At 46.0% G+C, this 20,427-nt stretch overlaps 1 protein-coding gene across 1 annotated transcript; it reads right to left on the reverse strand.

The window, feature by feature from the left end:
- Positions 1 to 12,005: 12,005 nt before the first annotated feature.
- Positions 12,006 to 16,563, reverse strand: LOC136996728 (perilipin-3-like). The gene is made up of 6 exons (XM_067317562.1): positions 16,489 to 16,563; positions 14,830 to 15,052; positions 14,377 to 14,576; positions 14,053 to 14,187; positions 13,603 to 13,960; positions 12,006 to 12,085 (listed from the first exon to the last, which is right to left on the reverse strand). Exons 1-6 carry the CDS (start codon positions 16,561 to 16,563, stop codon positions 12,006 to 12,008), a joined length of 1,071 nt encoding a protein of 356 aa, XP_067173663.1.
- Between the last annotated feature and the right edge of the window lie 3,864 nt (positions 16,564 to 20,427).

The following is a 20,427-nucleotide window of genomic DNA, read 5'->3' on the forward strand; positions in this document are numbered from 1 at the left end:
GACCCTACAAGCAGTTTGTCACTCCTGATGGTGAGCTTGTGTGTGTGCGTGCCCAGGGATGCTCCACTTTGCCCTGTATCTTTAGCCCCAGAAGAGCTGGAGCCCGCTGGTCCTCTGGGGTGTTCGTAGGTGAGCCGAGGAGGAGGGATGCTCCCAGTCATTCCTGCAGTGACCGCACGTAACTGGGAGCAGCCCTCCGGCACGCAGGCACCATGCTGGCATGTTAGGCAGGGGCAGACAGATGTTTGCACCTGGGCACGTCCAACAGTCTGGGGAGCAATGGGGAGCTGGAGCCTGCACGTGTGATGGCCATGGCTGAACCGGAGAGCCAGGAGCCGGGTGGTGGCAGCAGGGATTTATTTCCAAGAAGTTTGGACAGATTGGGCTGCTGAGCTGCAAGGCTGTATTGCCTGAATGATGCACGTGAAGTTTAAACATGATTAGCTTGGGAGCGTGCTGGTGGATACACTTGTGCCAATATAATCATTTTTACGCTAGTTTAACTCTGTACAGGAGAGAGAATAAATTCCATGCGTCTTCACGCATATTAAGAGTTGTGCTGTGCTAGTGATTGTTTCAATGCATACAGCTGAATTGACGTAAATGCTGTGGGTGTAGCCCATCCCAGTGGCTGGACGTGAATGCAGAGACACTGCCCAGCACGTGCAGCCCCGTGCTCGTTCTCACGCTCACTGCTGCTGCCGACATCCCTCTCCCTGACATCTCACTTGTATCCCCAGCACATATAGAGCAAATGGAAAGGTCGCAGAAGAAGAACATCTACTCTCTTGAACTTGTCAAATGCAACATTTATTCTTGCTTTTTTGATATGACCATAGTTAGGGCTAGGCTGGACTCCCCAAGGTACCTGGAGCTGAGAGAGTGAGTGAGACCTCTTGCAAGTGGTGTCTTTCAGCGGAACTCCCTGAATGTTACACGTTCCTGTGATTTTCTCCTTTATTCTGCCCTGAACAGCTGAGTTATAAGGCTCTTAAAACAGGCTCATAAATGAAAAAGTAAGAAATGGATCTAGGCTGTGCCCGATCAATAGCAAGTTATTACTTGGTAATACTTGAACATGAGGAAATACTTTTTCACTGTGAGGGTGACAGCGCACTGGAACAGGTTGCCCAGAGAGGTGGTGGAGTCTCCTTCTCTGGAGATATTCAAAACCTGCCTGGATGAGATCCTGTGCAATGTGCTCTAGGTGACGCTGCTTGAGCAGGGGGGTTGGACTAGATGATCTCCAGAGGTCCCTTCCAACCTCAGCAATTCTGTGATTCTGTAACAATGATTCTTAGAAATGGAGAAAAGGCCTCATGATATTCCTGCTCTTCGCGGAACAATTTCTCTCTGGCTAGCTCTGTTTCCTTACACAGAAAACATTCCTTTTAAAAGGTCAGATAACTACTCCATTTTACTGTTGGGCACATGGGGATTTCCCCCTTCCTACAGATGGAGGGGGGTAAATCATTCAAAATTAGCAACCTTTGAGCTAGGGAGGCTCTGGGGAGGCTGTGGTGAGGCCTGGCTTTGCTAACCCCTTCCAAGGGAAAGCTGAATACTGTGGAAAAAAGGAAAAAAGTTGCACATCTTTCTTGGCTGTCTTTAGAGTAAGGAGGGCAGTGACACCACAGGAGGGCCCAGGAAATTGCTCTTTTTCCTTGCTGCTCCGGAGGTGGCATGCAGACAAGGCAGTCCTGGATTCATGTCCTTCCCGGGAATCCCCTAGGCTGTAGCCTCACTGTGAGCTCGCCTTTGCACCTCTCAGGCCACTGGCAGGCAGTGGTGCTGTCCCCAGCCTGCCTCGCATGTATGGCTCGCCCCAAACCCGGTGGGAGCAGCCGGATGCTTCCTCCACTGCTTCCAAGGAAGAAGCAGACCTGCAAAGACCGTCTCCTCTTGCCTTAGCCCTCAGTTCGGCCGTGATGTTGCAAAGCCCTCTGCCACACGCTGGCAGCTCAGACCGTTGCTAATTTTATTAGCAATGTCTCATGGTTTTCTGACATCTCTCCTGCTTGCTACCTGCTCTACTCTGGCTGGAAGATCGTTGCAGCAGAGTCTCACTTCTCATTTGGGATCATGGGTATATGCACCGCACACCCTTGCCAGAGCCCTCAGTTAGACCTCAACAGCAATGTTAAAAACCGATTTTATTAGTTAAATAGAAGCAGCAGAAATGCCTTGAGAGAGTCCCTCCTTGAATCCTTGGCTGCTGCTCTCCACCCCCAGCAGAGTGGGAAACTAGCCGTGGCAGTGCAGTAGCATCAAGAACAGATACAGTGAGAACAGCGTGGGACATAAGAAATTGAAGAAACAAGAAGAGCGTGAGAAATGTAAAAAACAGCAGCTGAATGCAATTCATTCCAGCCTTTTTTCAGTATCTGGATATGTTTTTCTAAATTGCTAGTTAATTTTTTACATCAGTGTTCAGCTGCTATATTACCGTCCCTGACTTTTCACCCTGCTATATAACAACACCCTTTTGAATTCTTGTGGAAAGACAGTGAAAAGATGCACCTCTATCCAGACTTCAGAATATGCCATACATCACCTTCCACTGACAGCCAGAATCTGATAGAAATAGCTTCATTTCTTCTCCTTAAGGAGATACACCTTCGAGAGCAACTGCTAATTTATGTCCCCAACAAGGCTTGGCTGGATCCACAGCTAGATGCTGTTCTTCTTTGGAAGTCACTTATGTTTGTGAAATACATTACTTTTCCATTAAAAGTAAGCCCCAAGTCTGCTCCATGGGCAGCGCAGTGGGTGACCATCAGCTCTCTGGAGGCATCACTCACGTCGTGGCTGCTGTTTCCTAGGGGTTCATCTCTTGGGGATGGTTAAGAACATGTCATTGGTCCTCCACCAGCTATGCACAGCCCAGAGTTTAGGTCCACAGTAAGAGGAAGCGTCACTGAAGAAAAACAAGGATTACTGCACTACTTCAGAGCACCAGGACCCTCTAGGTCTAAAATCTTCTACCAGACGGAGTCCAGCATCAGCTGTTACAGAAGATGGTACAACTCCCCCCCCCCCCAGGGGTATAGGTCTTTAAAGTGATCCTTTCCGCTCTCAGCCCTAACCTTAAGGTTTTAAGCTGCCTTCACAGATTTCATTTTGTTAGTTACACCAATTATCACCTATAATCATATAACAGACTTATCCCATTTTTCAATATTACACTCCTGGGCTAAAGGCCTCTCCATGACACTGAGTTCCACATTTGATTGCCGAGAAGAAAAACAGGATTTTTTTGCTGTTTTGGAGTCTGTTGCTCTTTGGCAGCACTGAAAGCCCCCACACTCTTGCTCTGAGGAATGGAGGAGAGAATTCATAAGATCTCGTCATCGTGATCACTGCTGAGGTCTTTACAAACCTCATTCCCCTACCTGGTTTTGCTGCTGTAAACAAACTGTGGTCATTTCAGTGTCTTTGCTTTAAAATTTTCAGAGGATTCTTCCTGTTCTTGTCTTCCTATTTGTACTCTTGTCCTGGGGGCTGAGACCACCCTCTCCAAGAAGATCCCAGGGAGAAGCAACCCTGAAAGGAGGCATTTTTGGGTGATGTCAGGTGGAAAGAGGGCCCTGTGGGCCAGATGGGAACAGGTAGATTTTACACACCATGTTTTGGTAGGTTTCAGAGGTGTTCCTGTTAAAAAAAGTGAAGCATATCATGAATTGCCTTGTTAAGCAACAACCTCTTTGAGAGAAAATTGAGGCATCCAAAATGTCGCTGAATTTGCTGAGGTTTCTGCATGGGAATATCAGCCAGCGTTTTCTTAGAGGCTCCTTTAAATTTGAACCTGGCCCTTGATGCTGTCAATCCAAACCCCGGATGACCTGGCTGGTTGTGAACATGGTGCTCCCAGAGTTCTCTGATGGCAGGGAGATGCAGTGGTCATCTCTGCGCTGCTCAGAAACTCCTCCTTGCAGAGCTAATAACATCCTTGTTCGCTTACTGTGATGCACACTGAACAGAGCTGCATGCTCTGGCATTTAGCTCCCCTTCCATGGCTTCCTAACAGCCAACTCAGAAATCTATTAATTAGATTTATAGGAAGCTTGTTTTTCCCATTCCTTCTATCTCTTTATTAGACAGTTAAACTAGCATAAAGTCTATAATATTTCTTCCAGTTTTCTTTCATGACAGCAATACTTAGGTGAAGTACATCAACTGGAAATTAAAGAAATTTAGTCAGAAAACTTGCAGGAAAGAACCAACAGAAAAGATCACATAAAGCAGAGAATAAAGACACCAGAAATAAAATTGCATGACAAACATGAGAATCAGTGTTAAAAGAATAGAAAAAAGTACAAAAGCCTCAAAAAATCCCCCAGAAACAGTATGAAAAGCAATGACTGACTTCAGAAATGAAAAATACAAAGAACATAACAAATGATTTCAGATCTGATCCTATCAGAAGGAAATCTGATTTCAAAAGAAAGAAAGAAGCAGTTATGAAGACATTTCTATGAAAAGATGTACAATAAAAGATTTGAAAACTGTATCTTCAAAACTATTTTAAAGACTAGAAAAAGAAAGGGATATGTCTTAAAATATGCTAACGCGGAGACATGTAATACAAGATGTTCTCTCAGTGAAAAGAAGTATTTTGACAGGTGTATCAAGATTTACCACCAATCTCAGTGACCCCATCAAAAAAGAAAAAAAAAAGAACTTTAAAGGAATTATTTTAAAATAGCTGTAACAACCTACCAGGCAGATCTTGGATGCAAACAGCTCACAATTATCTCTGTGGCTGGAAAGAGATCAAACCTTATTTCTGCGCTATTTTTACAGGAGGCAAAGTAGGACAGTCATATCACACTGCTCCAGATAATAATGCAAACAAAGGCTACTTGAGAACATGCAACCAAATAAACAGGGGCAAGTCATGAGCTGTGAACTGAGCTGCACCGATATTTAGAGATTTCTGGAAAAGTCTGCCACAAGCAACAGCAATCCCTTGGAAGCAGGGACATGAGCTCCTGGCCACAGCCCACCACGACCATCATTAGAGCTCTGAGCGGCAAGGATTACACAGGATTGTGCCTCTCATCATACAGATGATTCGCAAGGGAGATTTCCAGCAGGAGGAGGAGAAGTGCCTTCTGCCACAGGTGGAGCTGAACCAGACGTCCCTCGTGCATGGATGATCCCACAGCTGTGGCGGCACGGATGTTGGCTCAGGACAGCTGGCTGAGGGCTGTCTGGGCTTGTTCCCTGCCTGCTCTAAAATGGGGCTGCTGGAAACTCCACTGTCATTAGTCATGGAGGGCATTATTTTAAAGGTAGGCAGGCTCTGGAGTGTAGACACACACATTTCTCCTGTAACATCTTCTTTAAAATGAATTAACTTTCTCAGTCCAAAAAAACGGAGCTTTTTGCAGGTGGGGGAAACAATGTGTGTATGTTACAGGCTCTTCCTTTGACTGCATCAGAGTTTTTCCATAACTGCACATTCATGAAAGATCTTGATTGCCAGGCATCGTAAAACCAAATAAGACTGGAAGTTAAATTGTGAAAACAAGTATTTAAGCTATTTGTCCCTCAGGCCACCAGTTCTGAAATTCAAATGCAAAAGAGTTGAGATAGTCCATAGGCTGCTGTTTGCATACTAGTGATATTCCTAAAATGTTTGTGAAATTCAGTGAATAACATTCTGCACTGTGGTTAAAGCTGGAGGCCAGACTAAATGGCTGTAATCCATTCTAACCTTGACTCCATTAAACTGCAAATTGAACCATAGTGAAATTAATCTACTAACTGCACTTAAATGTTGGAACATTTTGCAAATGCTCTGTGAAAGCCTAAAGCCTCAACATCTGTATTTAGTGACTAGAATTCAACTGACTGCAGACAACCTTCCTTCAGAAGTCATCTGTGTACTTAATAACACCTGCCCTGCAGTCTCCCTGCCAAGAAGTATGACGTAGAATCTCCTCTCTAAAACTAAGTTTCTAGACTTCTAGGACCAGATAGTATGTCCTCATTCTCCCATGAAAGTCCTAAGCCACGCTTTGTGGAAAAAGGACATCTACTTAGGATTAATCCATGGTACAGTGAAAGACAATTTGAAGAAAGATATTAAAGGTCAGGTGCTTTCCAAAAAGGGCAATACACAGGAGGGCTGACAACACCATATTGCCCCAGTTAGTCATTCTTATTAATCTCAGACTGCAGTTACTGGGAGACTTTTGTATCAGAGGTATAGAAAAGGGAGCAGGGATCTCTTATGGGGCTAATGCTGAGCGGTGGGTCTGCAGTGTCCTCCCTGCTTGCTGGCGCGAGGCTGCAGCTGCACAGCAAGCACTGTGCCAAGAGCTCACTGGGTCCCCGCGCAATGGCTCTCATTTCCCCAGGCACGGGGATTTGGAACTGAGGGAGTGTAATCTGGATAAAAAGCCTCTCTAAGCTGATTTGAGCTGTACCCCTAGGCCTGCTACCTAAAAGGATGCACTGAAGGGAGATTAAAAAGGATTGCAGGCCACCTTGTGATAGAAAGTGCCTGTCCATAACAGTGTGAAATGCCAGTTTGGAAGGAGCAGCATTCTGGAAACCAAAGTCGGCACTACCGACAGGAATCCAAGAGAGCAAGGCCTGTATTTCTATATGTGCAATGTTTATCACTGCTCGTGCCAGTGGAATAAGCAAGATAAGGCCCAAGTCTTAGACACAGAGCAATGGAGAGGAAACAAAGAAGACAAAGATGTCCCTGAAGCAGATCACTGCACTTGAGTTGCTCATTACCTATACGGCCATGCCCAGGAGTTCAGAGACAGCTGTAACAATTAAGTGATTAAATATCCACACACATATATTTAAATTCAATCAGAATCACATATTTGCTGATTTCTGACCTTTTGTTTCTCATTTGAATCACATTTTCCACTTTCACAGTCACACTGAAGAGGTTGTGAGCAGAGGCTGCCGTTCTGCCTGTTGAGGAGTTCCTGGCAGGTCTTGGGAGGGAATAGCTACTGTGATGCTGTGTACTTCAGGCACTTCAAAAAAAAAAAGGGGGTGACATACAGGACTGGAATAATTTTCTCAGAATTGTATCAGGTAACATACAGGAAAAAGTTCTAAGTGCTGTGGATAAATTAAACTCAAATGGATTATATGTTATTTCACATTGAAGCGTAAGTATCTCCTTGGGTTTTTAAATTGTCCCTACATAGTAGTTTCTGAATCCATTGGCTAAATTTCAACCAGATCTTACAGAGCAGGGAAGGGGGTTCAAAGGTAATTAATTTCTTATGAAATGTGAAAAAATAGGCAACTGAATAAGAAGTAGTGTAAGTATCCCAACTGAGAGAAAGATCGTCGTGTGAGCTCAAAGTATGCTAGGCACCAGAGACTGAGCTGCAGAGGGAAGGCCTTTGCAGATGTACAAATTCCAGATAAAGCCTCAGTCGGGATTTTCTGTCAGTCATGAGACATAAGCCTCCTTCATCTGCTCTACTGCTCAGGGACTGTGTGTGGTGATGGGCAGCTCAGAGCAATGAGCTCTTGTCTTTTCTTTGCACAGGGTAGGGTGAGTTCTCTCTCACCCACCAACAAAGACGGAGCAGCTCTGCTAGCCGTCCTGGCCCAAAGTAACATACGCAATAAGTTGCATTTAACAGGAGGTAGCAACTGTAAGTGAGGAGGGCCAGAACAGGAGGCTATCACCCCCCTCTCAAATGCTCTACAGACCATCGGAGCCCAGACCCTGATACTGGAGCTGTTGGTCTCAGTCTACTTTCCGCAGAGTCTGGAGTGATGTTTTCTATTATTCAGAACAAAAAGAGTAGATGAATACAATCAGTATAGGAAGATTGATCTAGCAGTGTAAGTTATTTATTCTTGGTCTGTAACTGCATTGAACACTGAAGATTCATTCTCCTCTGCTCATTTCAGGGCATCTTTTTTCTTTTCTTTCTTTTCTTACAGTCATTCCTGGGACCTTTTTCCATCATCCATAATGAAAATTAAACATAGAGTTTCAGAGAATACCTGGAAATGTAGATTTTTACTGGCTACTTCTGGGTACTTCAAAAAATGCTAGCCTGGGTTGCAATGATTTTGTTAGAAATAAACTACCAATTTCAAAGGAGAAGTGTAAAATATGTTTGCCACTTCCCCTATATGATATTCCATCTTTAAAATCAAAGAAATAAACCCCTCACTGCTGACTGCTTTATTGCTGGGTAGAAGGCAAAGGCATCTGTGTCCTTTCTGCCCTGCTTCATCTCTGCCATCTGCAGGGATATTTCTACCTAGGAAAGCTTTTCCTGTCTGATTGATGCAATCACTCAGGTGTGGTCATATCCACATGGACAATCATCCTGGGCAGGGAGCTTATTAGTTCTCACAGTTCACTGGTTAAAACACTCACCCAGTGCCTTGGACATTCAGCTTCAAATCACTTCCCTGCTTGAAGGGATATTCTGCCACAGCAGCCACTGCCAGGGTGACTATCTTTCCACCCCAGCTCTGGGTTAGTTTGGATGTCCACCACCTCTCTTGGTCATGCTGGTCCACTTCGCAGACCAGTGAAACATACAGGTACATGAGAACCAGGACCCGGGAGCGCCATGCCAATGCATGGGTCCCACTTCTCTTGGAAGAGAGAAATTAATGCAGTCCATGTGCTTGCAAGAGACCAGTGCCAGCACCAGATGGGCCACCTTAAATGCAGCATGGCAGCTCTTCGAGTTTTTGTCTGGCTCCAGATAGGTGGGTCTGTCTCCTCTCAGCAAGAGACATAAGTTTCTTTCCTTTCTCAGAGTCTCCCAGCCCTACTTAAATCAGAACTTTTATTTTTGGTAAGGGAAGTGATTCCAAACCATTTGCACATCTTTCAGTCTTGCTGCTACAGAAAAACAAAACCAGGAGAGAGAAGAAGAAGAAAAAAAACCCATCTCTGATTCCTTTATTATGCTTCTCCATGCTTAATTCTAACACCTCCTCCTGTGAGCCCAGAGAGCACTCAGCTATGCTAATGGGAAGGTATCACAGCTCAGCAAATGCATGACTTGCTAAGGCAAACAAATTATTGGCTGGAACTAACTCAGAAAAAGATGGCCCTGGCTTTTTTTTTGGTCTTCCTGCCACGCTGTCTGTACTATGGTTTTAGATACCTTTCCTTGCATGGAAGGGTGCATGATTTATCAAAACTGGAGAGCTTGCAGAGAAAAAGGCTGCAAAATTATTTTGTATCTGACACAATCGTTAGTATTATTATTTCTTCTGTAGCTGGGAAGGACACTTATAAAACATCTAACAAGCTGCTAAGGAGATTGCCTAAAGCACTGATTTAAAAATCTGCTGCTAGAGCCTATTCCTTGGTGCTCTGTACATATTTCAAGCTCCAGTATCTTTGTACGGAAGGGAATTCAGATGAAATTTCTGAATAGTTTACAGGGTCTTTCTGACAGTTTAGTGGGTGCTCTCTTCAACTATTGGGCCTAAGTTATCTGCTGATGACATGAATCAGAGGTGCCTGGAAAAGGCTGGTGCAGTCTGAGCAAGCGTGTTGTAGAGCAGAAGGGCATTCAGACCTCCTACTTTGCGCTGCTGAAGAGCAACAACCCCCTCTGCTCACATGCATATTGCAAGCCCCCCAGATGTCTTCTGAATTGAAACCAAGTGCAGTTAGCCAGATGTCAACTGCTGAGTGAAGAACGCTGTTGCATGGTCTTGTATGGGTAATCCAACATGAGCTCTGCTTCAGCCAAAAATTGCACTGTAATCCAGCCTGCCTAGAAGTCCTGGTCCTGCTAAAGGGGATGCCAGCGGAGGCCAGCTGCTGGTACTTTCTCGGGGGGGGGGGGGGGGGGAGAAATCTATTTTGTGCAGTCGCTGTGTCAGATCACCCAGGTCCAGCAGAAGGAGCAAACTTTGACAAGCAGCAGAGCCCAGTCTGTCCTCCTGGTGGCTCTGCTTACATGCTCAGAGTCAAACGTCTGCATATGCACATCACTGCATCAGAGGCTGAATGTGCCTCTTAATCCTGGTGAAGTGAAGTCAAGGACTTGAAAACTGGTGCTCATCAGATCTACGCAGAGGAACTGTATTTCTCTAGTTACAGGGACTGTGGCTTGTCTTGAGCATGAGCTGCCTTTTGAATGGTAAGTGTGGAGTTTATAATCACTAATCCCTATATTTTATATGGCACTTTTCATTAGCAGATCACAAAGCATTTTGCAGAAGAAGGTCAAAATCATGATCTCCATTTTAAAGATGGGGACAAGGAGCTGAAGGGCCGCAAAAAAAGTCTCCCCACAGGCAGCTGACAGAACTAAGGACAGTATCCCACAGTTCCCACATCCAGCTCAATGATCTGGCATCTCTAGTCCCATTATTAACACTGGGAAGACTCCCTTTAATTGGTGTCGAATGTTTGAAAGTGGAAGGAGCTGTCGTCATGGATACAGCATCCACAGGCTCTCCTTTGACTTGGTTGGAGCAGTTCTCTTTCACAATAGCTCTGTGGTCTTCAGATGTCAATGCAACAATGAGCACAGAAATAGGGATTCATTTGCAACTGGTGCAGATGCTTACTATGCAATAAGAAGACAAAATAAATCGTTGACTGTAACCCTCTTAGATTAACTGAGCTAGCTGATTCACTGATTTGTCCAGCACCAACTGCTCAGGAGCAGACTCTCAGGCCCTGTTGAATCAGTTACCTTCCATGACTTGTGACATGAAACTTTCACTCAGTTTGTGTCCTTCACAACAGAGCATCAGTATTATCTCCATCCCCTGCCTTGGACACTAGCTCTCCTCAACAACATGTGGTCTCAGCACTGAACAGGGAGAACCCCCCCCCCCATTCCTTCACACACACACACCCTAGCAAGAATATTTCAGCTGGTGACAGACATGGCTGAGAACTCACCTGTGGTGTTGCTGACATCCTACAAACAACCTCCCTGCCATTCCCTGCCTTCTTCCTCCCCATGCGGGGACACTCAGCTCATCAGAGCATCACACCATCTCCTTCTCAGAGGTGCCAGCTTTCCCATCTGAGCTTGGCCCAGCCCTCAGGTGGCTCCTTACATATCTTCCTTCCAATAAGAGGTTTTGCCATGCTTTCAGAGCCAATATTCAGATTACCTCTGGCAGCACACCTGAGGGGTGGCACGTTAGGCTCACCTTGTGCAAGAACAGCCCTGGGGAAAGGGGCATTTTTGCAGTGCCTCACAGAGACCTCCTTATCCACAACAGCCTTCAGTTTGGGGAGCAGAACCGTTTACAGGAATGAGCCCAGCTGGTGCAGAGAGTTTGGCCAGCTGTTAAAAATAGGGATAGACTGATCCAGCTGTATTGCAGAAATGCTGATTTCTAACTTAGCTGTTTTAAAGAAGTGTATTTTTCTTCCTTGTCTAGTGTGGATGAGGTGGGTTAAATCATCCTTCCTATGTTAAATAAATTGAAATGGTAGCAGCACAGTCAAAGCTTGTGGCCAGGCAGCTTGCCCAAGCAAGGCTCAGCTCTCTGTCCTTCCACTAGTCTCTTCCAGATTGTTGTTATAGGGATTTACGAGCACTTGCAACACGCTCAGCACATCTGAGATAAAGTAGATGAGAAGCAAATCTCTGCTTCTGGATCTCTGTCCTCCCCCACCCCAGACTGGAACAGTTCCTAGTACATACTGATGGGTTAGGTTCAGTTCTGAAGACCAAACTTTGCTCAGCCAATTACTGCATTCAGTCAATACCACCCATGCTGTCCAAAAAAAAAAAAAAAAAAAGCGCCAAACTCCTTTTCAGAGCAGTCAGCTTGATGTTGTCTGGTCCTTCAGAGTCAGTCTACCTCTTGGGTCCTTTGGCTGTTTTAGCAACCTGCCACTGAGTTGGATACAGTCTCTATAGCAGCGACTCCAGCCCTGAGATGCTGGCACAGGTTTTCTCATTGACTGTCAGTGGTCTAGCAGCAATGGATTCTCCACTTCAGTTCACCACTCTCAGCTTCCCTAATCTCTCTGCATCACCTTATATTAGGTGATCAGCCTACAAGCACAAGGTATAGCCAATGCCAATTCTGGCTACCTCTTCCTGTCCTGCTTTACTTTCCCTCTCCTCCTCTGCTGCTAAAAGAGATGGGGAAAAAGGTTACCCATTAAACCAAAATAATTTGATTTAACAGATTCCAGGGGAAGGGGTATGCTGATCTTTATTGGAGGAGAAAAACCCAGACAAAGGAAACTCTCCTGTTTCTTTTTTCAAGAGTCTCCCTTTATTTTTGACCGTTCATCTTTATTTTCCTTATAAATACAGGTGCTCAGCAGCTTCAGCCAAGGCAACAGTGGTAATTGTCACCATAACTACACAGTTGTTGAAACCTGACTGTCCAGCAGTATGCTAAACTCCACAGCAGGCTGACAGCTATCACACTCAATACATCTTTCTAAGATGATAGAAAGGCTAAGCAAGGCTAAGCCAATACTACAAAGGATCTGAACAGCAATTTCCATCTGGAGAGTTTCTGTTCCTCTGTGATACAAACCACTGGGACATGCTCTTTGGTACTAACAGCAGCATACCCACAACACAAAATTGCTTGCTGTTTTCTACCTCTGTATGAGTTTTTTTCTGCTAAGGGGACTTAGCAAAACATTTTACTTTCAAAAAGAGCCATGAAAAATAAATGATAAAGAGTGGGTGCAAGAGGGAATAGTAGCAGGTTCTTGGAAATCAGTATGGTTTTGAAAGGTTTTCTGCAGGAGTACAGGTGCTGAGCCAGGATGATACACTCATCTCTTTGTAAACAGTTCTGCTTTTCTCTGATGGCAACTAAAGGAATTTAAGAAGAAATCTAGCTGTTTGCTTTTTACTGTGTGACAGCTCACACTCACCATAGGCAGTAGAAGCAAAAACATTCATGTTTTTTTGTCTGGGAAACCCACAGGGTTTTACATACACACTACCCACGCACAGTCAGGCGTCTAGATCTAGGTGAACCATTTTAGGTAGACTGCAGATAGGTCTTACAGAATGTTCCTAGGAATGAAACGCTGACAATATAAGGAAAAAGCAGCATTGGGATTCATCTGGAAAGACCTTTTGAACTAGGCTAACCTTGTTGGGCAGGGAAGATAGACTGCAATATTGCAATGTAGATAGACAGACCATGACTGGACCAGGGGCTCTCGTGGAACACAAGTTGCAGCACCTAGTGATTACTGCTCCTCACCATGCACTGCATGTTCCTGCGGGACACAGTGAGAAATGAAGGTTATGTCCCAACACGTGGGTGAGCAAAGCTGTGGTGGGCAGCCAAGCAGAGGAGTGCCTCAAGTGATGACACATGACTTTATTTCAGAAAGCTTTCTGCATCATACATGCTTGATCTTAATTTATTTAGAGGTGGCTTGGGATCACCAGGCTTGCTTATTTTTTACATGCAAGAATGCCTGTTGTTACAAAACTGTTCTTGAATCCTGAGTACTCCTGGATTAGAAGTCATTGATCAGTTTTAAGCACTGCAGGGGAGGGATGATTTACTATCAACAGCAGGAGTCACAGTTCAGGGGAAACTTTTATATCAGTACTAGCTAGAGAAGTTGGTTCCCACAAGAGTAGGTATTAGAGGACTTACTCCCCTCACCTTCCTTCTCTTTTGTCCCTTTTTGTGATCCTACAGAGGCTCTAGAAGATGGTGTGAAAGGTCCCACCAGCCAGGCAAGAGGTCTATTATGTTCCACATACTCCAGCAGTTCATCCGTGCACTCCTGGCCTGTGTTCATTAAATGGTGTTTCTGGGTCAGGATGTTCCTGGACAGGTCTTGGAAAGAAGCAGCAGCCTGCAAGGAGTTGTGGGTCTCCTGTAATTCCTGCTGTACCTGCTGCATCTTGTCCTGGATGTTGGATGGGAAGCCTTGGCTGTTGGCCAGTAGAGTCTGCAGAGTGTGCTGCAGTTGCTGGGTGATGCCATGAGACATGGCCAGAATCTGGACCTCCAGCCACTACAGGGGAGGAAAGGAAGCTTTAGAAGCAGCTCCCAGTGCACCCACTCCCACCCCAAAACAGCTTCAGTGAGCCAGCATCTCCGGCAGACCACTATCTTCAGCTCCAAGGAAGTTGCGTCCTCACTCTCTTTTGGCTGCTTCTTGTTCCAGGTCAGCCACATCTGGTGCAGCTTCTCCTGCCCATTTTGAAGCTTCTGATCAATACCCTGCTTGTCACAATCAATCTGGAGTAGGACAGGAAAGCAAAGACAAGAGTGAATTACTATAGCAGCAAGACTTGCCTTGTGACTACCCCAGCCAGCTTGTGAGCTGGCACAGAGATCCTCCTGGTCTTCACAGGGAGTAAAGGGGAAGACTGCTGTACAGCAAGCAGCTTCAAGACAGGACGCTTGGAGACAGAACAGTGTTCCTACCAGCTCAATGACCTCCTGCAACTTTGAGAAAGTCTCCTGCGTGACCGTCTTGATCTTCCTCACTTTGGCTAAGAAGCACTGGTAGGCTTTTTGATGCAGATGAGTGGGCAAGGAACTCAGATGTATGAAATAACCCTGATGGTCTGACTGCTGCTGGACAGCTGCCCCTTCAGTCCCCTCCACAGAGACCACAAGGTCAGCTGGAAAAAACAGCGATGAGAAGTTAATTGTTAATTGTCCTAGAGTGCATACGACAGACAGTCAGCAGTCATGAAGCCTTGCAGGTTAGAGTCAGAGTGACCATGGCTTTTAAAAGTGTCTGTATCCCCCAAATATAGCAGGAACTGGGAGGCCGAGTACCCCAACCACACACACTCGCGCTACCTCTCTACATTGCAGAGAAGCCTAGAAAGATCTTCTTTGCAGATCTGCCTCACGCAAGTGTTTTCTGACCTAGTTCCTCATCTGTGATGGGGAAATGGTGATCCGATTTTCCTGGCACAGCTTCCACACTTCTGTCAGTGATCTTGCCTGCTTCGCAATCCACTGCCATGCCCTGGCTGGTCACCACGGACCTAGCAGACTCCAGGACTCTCTGAACAACTTCCCTGGCTGCCTCCAACACCACCACTCTGATCGCAGCGTCTTCGGCACCAGTGATGCTGGGTGACACCAGCTCTTTGATGCCAGAGAGAATGTAGAGAGAGATCAGAAGACTGAATGTACCCACTTCTGTAGAACAGCATTTGGTACAACCGTGAGGTTGATGAGACTATTTCAACATCAGAGCTATTTGACCAGCCCAGGTGGGGAATAAGTCAGACTACAAGTGTGAGTAAGCTCTGCTTGGGGTGCAGTTCACCCAGTTTGTGGGATGTGGAAACTGTAATGAGACTTGCATGGGACCTTCCACAAAAATAATCTGACAGTTTGTTAAAATTGTCATTGAGAGCTTCAGTGAGAAGAACGTGGGACAACAAATGTTAAGAAACTTCACCTCAGGTTAGAGTATTCAAATTTGTCAAGGGACAGTAGTCCAGCAGCAAGGATACAAAGAGTTTCCAGCTGTGCTCTAACATCTTCCCAGAAGATGGACTCTAGAACATGCATGTAGCAGAGTACCAACCCACCAGCTGGGAGAGAAGGGGACAGAAGGGCAAGTCAGAACAGCTGTGACAGCTCCAGAGGGTTCTGGCTTTGCAGCTTCAAACTTTTCCCAGTTGGGACAGAGCTGCAGGATTGAAACTCTCAACACAGAGTGCTCAAGTAACACTCATTTGTTTTTGGAGAGTAACTATTTGTTTGTTTCCTTTGTCTTTTAATCATTTCAGCAGGAAAGTCCAGCGCCAGGAGTGTCTGCACTGCAGCTACTGAATACAGATTACAGTATGTTTGCCATCTAACTTCAGAATTTGCATTTAAGTCTATTGACTAAATGTACCAGGCTTGATCAGACAGTCAAAAGAGCCATTCAGGCAAAAAGAACCAAAGGAAGTTGGGAGTGAAAGGAGGAGCTGGTTTAGGCTGTTAGAGGAGCCTTGGGGTAGGAAGCAGGGGGAACGGACATCTGAGCCAGCCCAAGGGAACTGGCAGGTACCCAGGTCTCATCTCCTCTGTGAGGGAGAGCGTTCCAGAAGAACATGTCATGGACACCAAGAAGGGGGGGGGGGAATGTTCCTAGTTGGCGAGAATTTCTAGTTCTGTGTTAGATTGAAGGATTAGCATTTTTAGTCAAGGTACTCCTTCAGTCAATATTGGTTCTTTCCTCTCCAGTAGAAGTTGCGTGTATGTAGATTCAACTGGTCTGTAACAAGGCTTTTCTCTGGAGGTCATAGCCACCCACCACCCTTCTTTTGTTTTGTTTTGTTTGTTTCTACAGACCAGATTTAAGTCTAAATTTTATTGCATAGAAGTTCAGGACCAAGGCACACCATTTGCTGGGTAAGGGTTCAAAGAGATTCAATACTGAAGTCAGTTATGAGTGAGTCACAAGATACCTGGTGGGAGAAGAGAAGAGAGCCTTGCTCTTCTCTCAGCCCAGAACAAGGAGACTGGCCAGGTCCAGCTAGACAAGCAAGTTCACCTGGCCTCCCATCCACCAGAAACTGTTACCTTGTCATCTGGTTCTTGCAGGTTTGGCAACTTGTCTTCCAATTTGTCCTGTCCCAGGTAAATACATTCCTTCATTGTTGCAACTAAAGGCAAATCAGAAATCAAATGCATTTGAAAGTGAACATGTAAATAGATCTTAGACTTTCTACATCCTGCCAGCATGTCCCCCACATCAGCAGGGGGGGAGACACTTGGAACAGCAGGTAGGTACTCTGTGTGAGCTGTAACTGGAGCAGCAGCTTCTGGGTGCAGGTGTGAGGAAGCGGCTGCTACTGTGGCTAGGGGGAAACTAAGCCTGCCCAAAGGGAGGAGTCTCTTCTGCTCAGCCTGTGCCCTGCAGCTTCTCTGGGAATGACTGGTAGCACAGCCAAAAGAGCAGGCCTGAAGACCCTGTAAGTAACCTGCTAGATTAAGCAAAATAGCCTGGCTCTTGGCTAGGAGCGATGCTTCTCTACACCTCTAGTCGAGAGCCTGGGCAATGCTTTCGTGGAATGGCTCCCATGTCTTGGGGGCCCCAAAACCTCATGCACTTGCCTCTGTGGACTGCAGCGTGTGTCTTGCTGACTAGTGTGGAGTCTTCCAGCTTAACATCAATGTGATCCTGTTCTGATAAAGCTTTTCCTGGAATTGTTTAATAACTATGTCAAATGAACTGGAGCTGGGTAAGGTTCTAGCAGTACTGAGACTGTCTACACTCTCCTCTGTCCCTTGGATGACTCTGTATTGGAAGAAAACCTTTCTGTTATGGACCAACCATAAATATCAGCAGCGTTCCACAGCTTGTTTCTTTAGTGAGTTGCAGGTTTTGAAGTGAATATGAGCTGTGGTTTGCCCTCCTTCAACCAGACCAGGTTACTTGAACAGGCAGAAAGGTGAAGCTTTGGTGCAGGGCTGCATAGAAAGCTCTGTCAGGCTTGGAAGCCTCATGGCTTGTTTTATTTTTTTTGCCCTCGTAGGCTGCAATAAATCTGGTGGCTAACCTGACCTTGGTCAGCTCTGCCTGTGATGTGGTTTCTACAGCTTATGTCTCCACCAAGGAGAGCCACCCCTACATCAGATCTGTGGGTGAGGCAGCAGAGCAAGGAGTGAAGAGTGTGACTGAAGCCACAGCTACCTGTGTGCAACCAGTTCTGACTACACTAGAGCCTCAAGGTAATGTGGTGGGGAGGCTTACACCTGCTTGTGAGGGCCAAATCCCCTTCCCAGAGGGACTCCTAACTCTTTGGTTCCTTCCAACCCTGAAAGGAGCCCTTGGGTGTGGAAAGGCACCTCTCTCATTGACTTACTAAAGGGATAGCTCCAGACTTACAAGTAAAGCAAAAAAGGCTGAGTCCTAATCAGAGTAGTGTGAAGAAGTGTCTCTTCCTGAAGGACTGGATTTGACTCAGGTGTTGACCACCCTAAAACTGATCTTGCCAGGCCCAAAGTATTAGGTGACAGCTGCTTGTAGTTTGATTCTTAGAAGCCCATGGGGGCTGGAAGAAAAGCCCCACTTGGAGGGCTATCATTACTAATGGTCCTGTTTCCTGTGGAGCTGCCTTCCCCCCCCCCCGACCCCCACAAATGGGAGGGGGGGGAAAAGCAAACAAACAAACAAAAAAAACCCAAGAACCAGAACTAGACCCTCAGCATGTGAGAAGTTTTTAAACCTCATGGAGGGAGAGGGGCTGATCCTGATGGCAAGGGTCTGACAAAACAGCTGATGTGACAGGACTGGTTTAACTCTAAGACCAGAGTGGGCCCCCTCCTGTTTACTGTGTGATTCTAGATCCCTGGGACATGGAGGCTAGGGCAGAAGTGAGAGCTAAGCAACTGTCTGGTCAAGAACTAAACAAGCTGCAGGTGGGACTCCAAAGTATGTGGCTATGTTCTTGCTAGTGCAAGTCGGGACTGGTTATTCTCAAAGTGAACAGACTTAGCTCAAGACCAAGCAGCAGTGGAAACCAAGACAAGCTGCTCAGCAAATCCAGTTTATATCAAAACACATCTGCCTGAGTGGGAGTCTTTACCCACAGTCCCTGCAAGGCAGCATAATCGGGAAGGCAGGACTTGCAAGATGAAATAGTAGAAAACCCAAGTCTTGACACCTCCTCTTTTCTGCAGTTGCTGTGGCAAACAAATATGCCTCCAAGGGCTTGGATAAAGTAGGGGAGTAGCTCCCTCTCCTTCAAAAGTCAATGGACCAGGTAAGAACCAAAGGCTATGCCCTCCTTGGCTGGAAGAGGAGGGCAGAGCTGGCCTTTACAAGGATAGAAATACTTCAAGTTCTCTTGAGGAAACAAATCTCTGAGTGCATAGAGTGAGCTCTCTTAGGAGTAAGAAAGCAAGCGGGAGATACTGTCTGAAGACTCCTCTTGGTGCAGCAGGGACTGGGTCACAGAGCACTGCAGTTCTTATCTGACACTAGCCTATTTCCGTAGGTTCTCTCTGACACAAAAGAGCTAATGTCATCCAGAGTGGCTGATGCAAAGGATGCTGTGAGCAGCAAAGTGACAGAGGTGATAGATGCAACCAAGGAGGCTCTTGAGGGAGGTGAGGTAGCAGGGCCACACTTCCTAAATGGCTGTAGATCCATTCAGGAGTAGGGGCTGATACTTGGGCCAGAAGTAAAACAGCTGAAGTATCCAATGCTTCCTCCTCTCTAGCAAGGAGTTCATGATATGTCCTTCACCAATGTGTCCAGACAGTGTCTATGCTCAGCACAGTGACTGCTGTTGGTCTAAAGCCTTCAGCTAGTGTTCAATTTCTAGAAGTGTGTTCCTAGAAGCTGCTTGTACTAGGTTATAACTGTTTCAAATAAAACTACTGCATGCAGGAAAGCTTACCTTCTATTCTCTTTTGGAGAGAGGCTGCAAGAACAGGTATTGATCAACAGATGTGAACTGTACTCTTCTACCTGCAAAAGCTCTGGTGCAGAACAAGGCAGTATCACTTAAGGAACTGGAAAATGCAGTATGTGGACAAAGTTCTGAAAATAGAGGCTTCTGAAACTAAGCAATGGTCTTCAAGTTCCCAAGATGCTTCCAAGTTGCAATTTCCATAGGTCTGGAGGTAAGGGAGTAGGTAGTCATCTTCCTATTCCTTGGTTCTGGGCAAAGTAGAGGCTGGACTTGTGCCGTAGGAGCAAGCCTGCAGTTCTGCTATGGAGACTCTGAGCATGCTCATCCTGGGTCTTGGGTAGCAGAGCAAGAGTTGTCACAGAAAACAGTAGCAGTGCTTGTGCCTGTCCCAGAAGTTTTCAGAGCCTGCCTTCAGCAATGGGGATGCACAAAACTAGTTCATCAGCTGCTGGCTATCCAAGTATTCAGGCCTTAAGTGTTTTGGGTAACATATCTTGATGCTGGGATATTGCACTCAGGAATGCAAGAAGTGGTCAACCAGCAGTGGAACAACAAGGAGTACAGCTGTGAGCTTTGGTACTAGCCTGGGAGAGGCTGAGCTATAATGCCTTCTCATTTTTAGGCCTGGTGGCAGGCATGTGTCCTCCTGGTGCTTCCCAACACTTGGAAAAGCTGTGGGGAGCTTTCAGGATCCTGACAGCCTTTGTCATTTGGCCTCTTGTCGTGGGGGTGAAGGGGGAGGGGGAGAAGGTTATTGGTTATTAGTTAACAGATTTATTGAAGATGGCCATACAGTGTAGTCATAGCAAGCAAATCTTACTGCACATTTGTTAGTGCCCGAGTCTCAGTTTCTTACCACTCCAACGGTTTCTTGTCGGAGGCTCTCTTAACTCCAGGAGAGTAACCTTGAGAGGAGTCACAACTTAAGGGGAGATTCACTGCTGTGCAGCCTGCTGCTGTGCAGGAGAGCTCAAGGGGATCTAGGCTGCAGCGCTATTTATGGGCACGGAGTTTGACTCATGGTCATACAATATTTGGTGTGGAGTTGTACCTTTTTTTTTCTCATGCCCGTTTCTGGCCTCACCAGTTGCAACCAGTA

Source organism: Apteryx mantelli, unplaced genomic scaffold (assembly GCF_036417845.1).
Source record: "Apteryx mantelli isolate bAptMan1 unplaced genomic scaffold, bAptMan1.hap1 HAP1_SCAFFOLD_78, whole genome shotgun sequence".
NCBI classification, from domain to species: domain Eukaryota; kingdom Metazoa; phylum Chordata; class Aves; order Apterygiformes; family Apterygidae; genus Apteryx; species Apteryx mantelli.

Coding starts and splice junctions, on each gene's coding strand:
- LOC136996728 (XM_067317562.1), bottom strand. CDS start 16,563: ATGAAGGAATGTATTTACCTGGGACAGGACAAATTGGAAGACAAGTTG. Junction 14,577..14,829: donor CATCACAGATGAGGAACTAG/GTCAGAAAACAC, acceptor TGTTTTTTCCAG/CTGACCTTGTGGTCTCTGTG. Junction 13,961..14,052: donor CCTTGGAGCTGAAGATAGTG/GTCTGCCGGAGA, acceptor CCTCCCCTGTAG/TGGCTGGAGGTCCAGATTCT.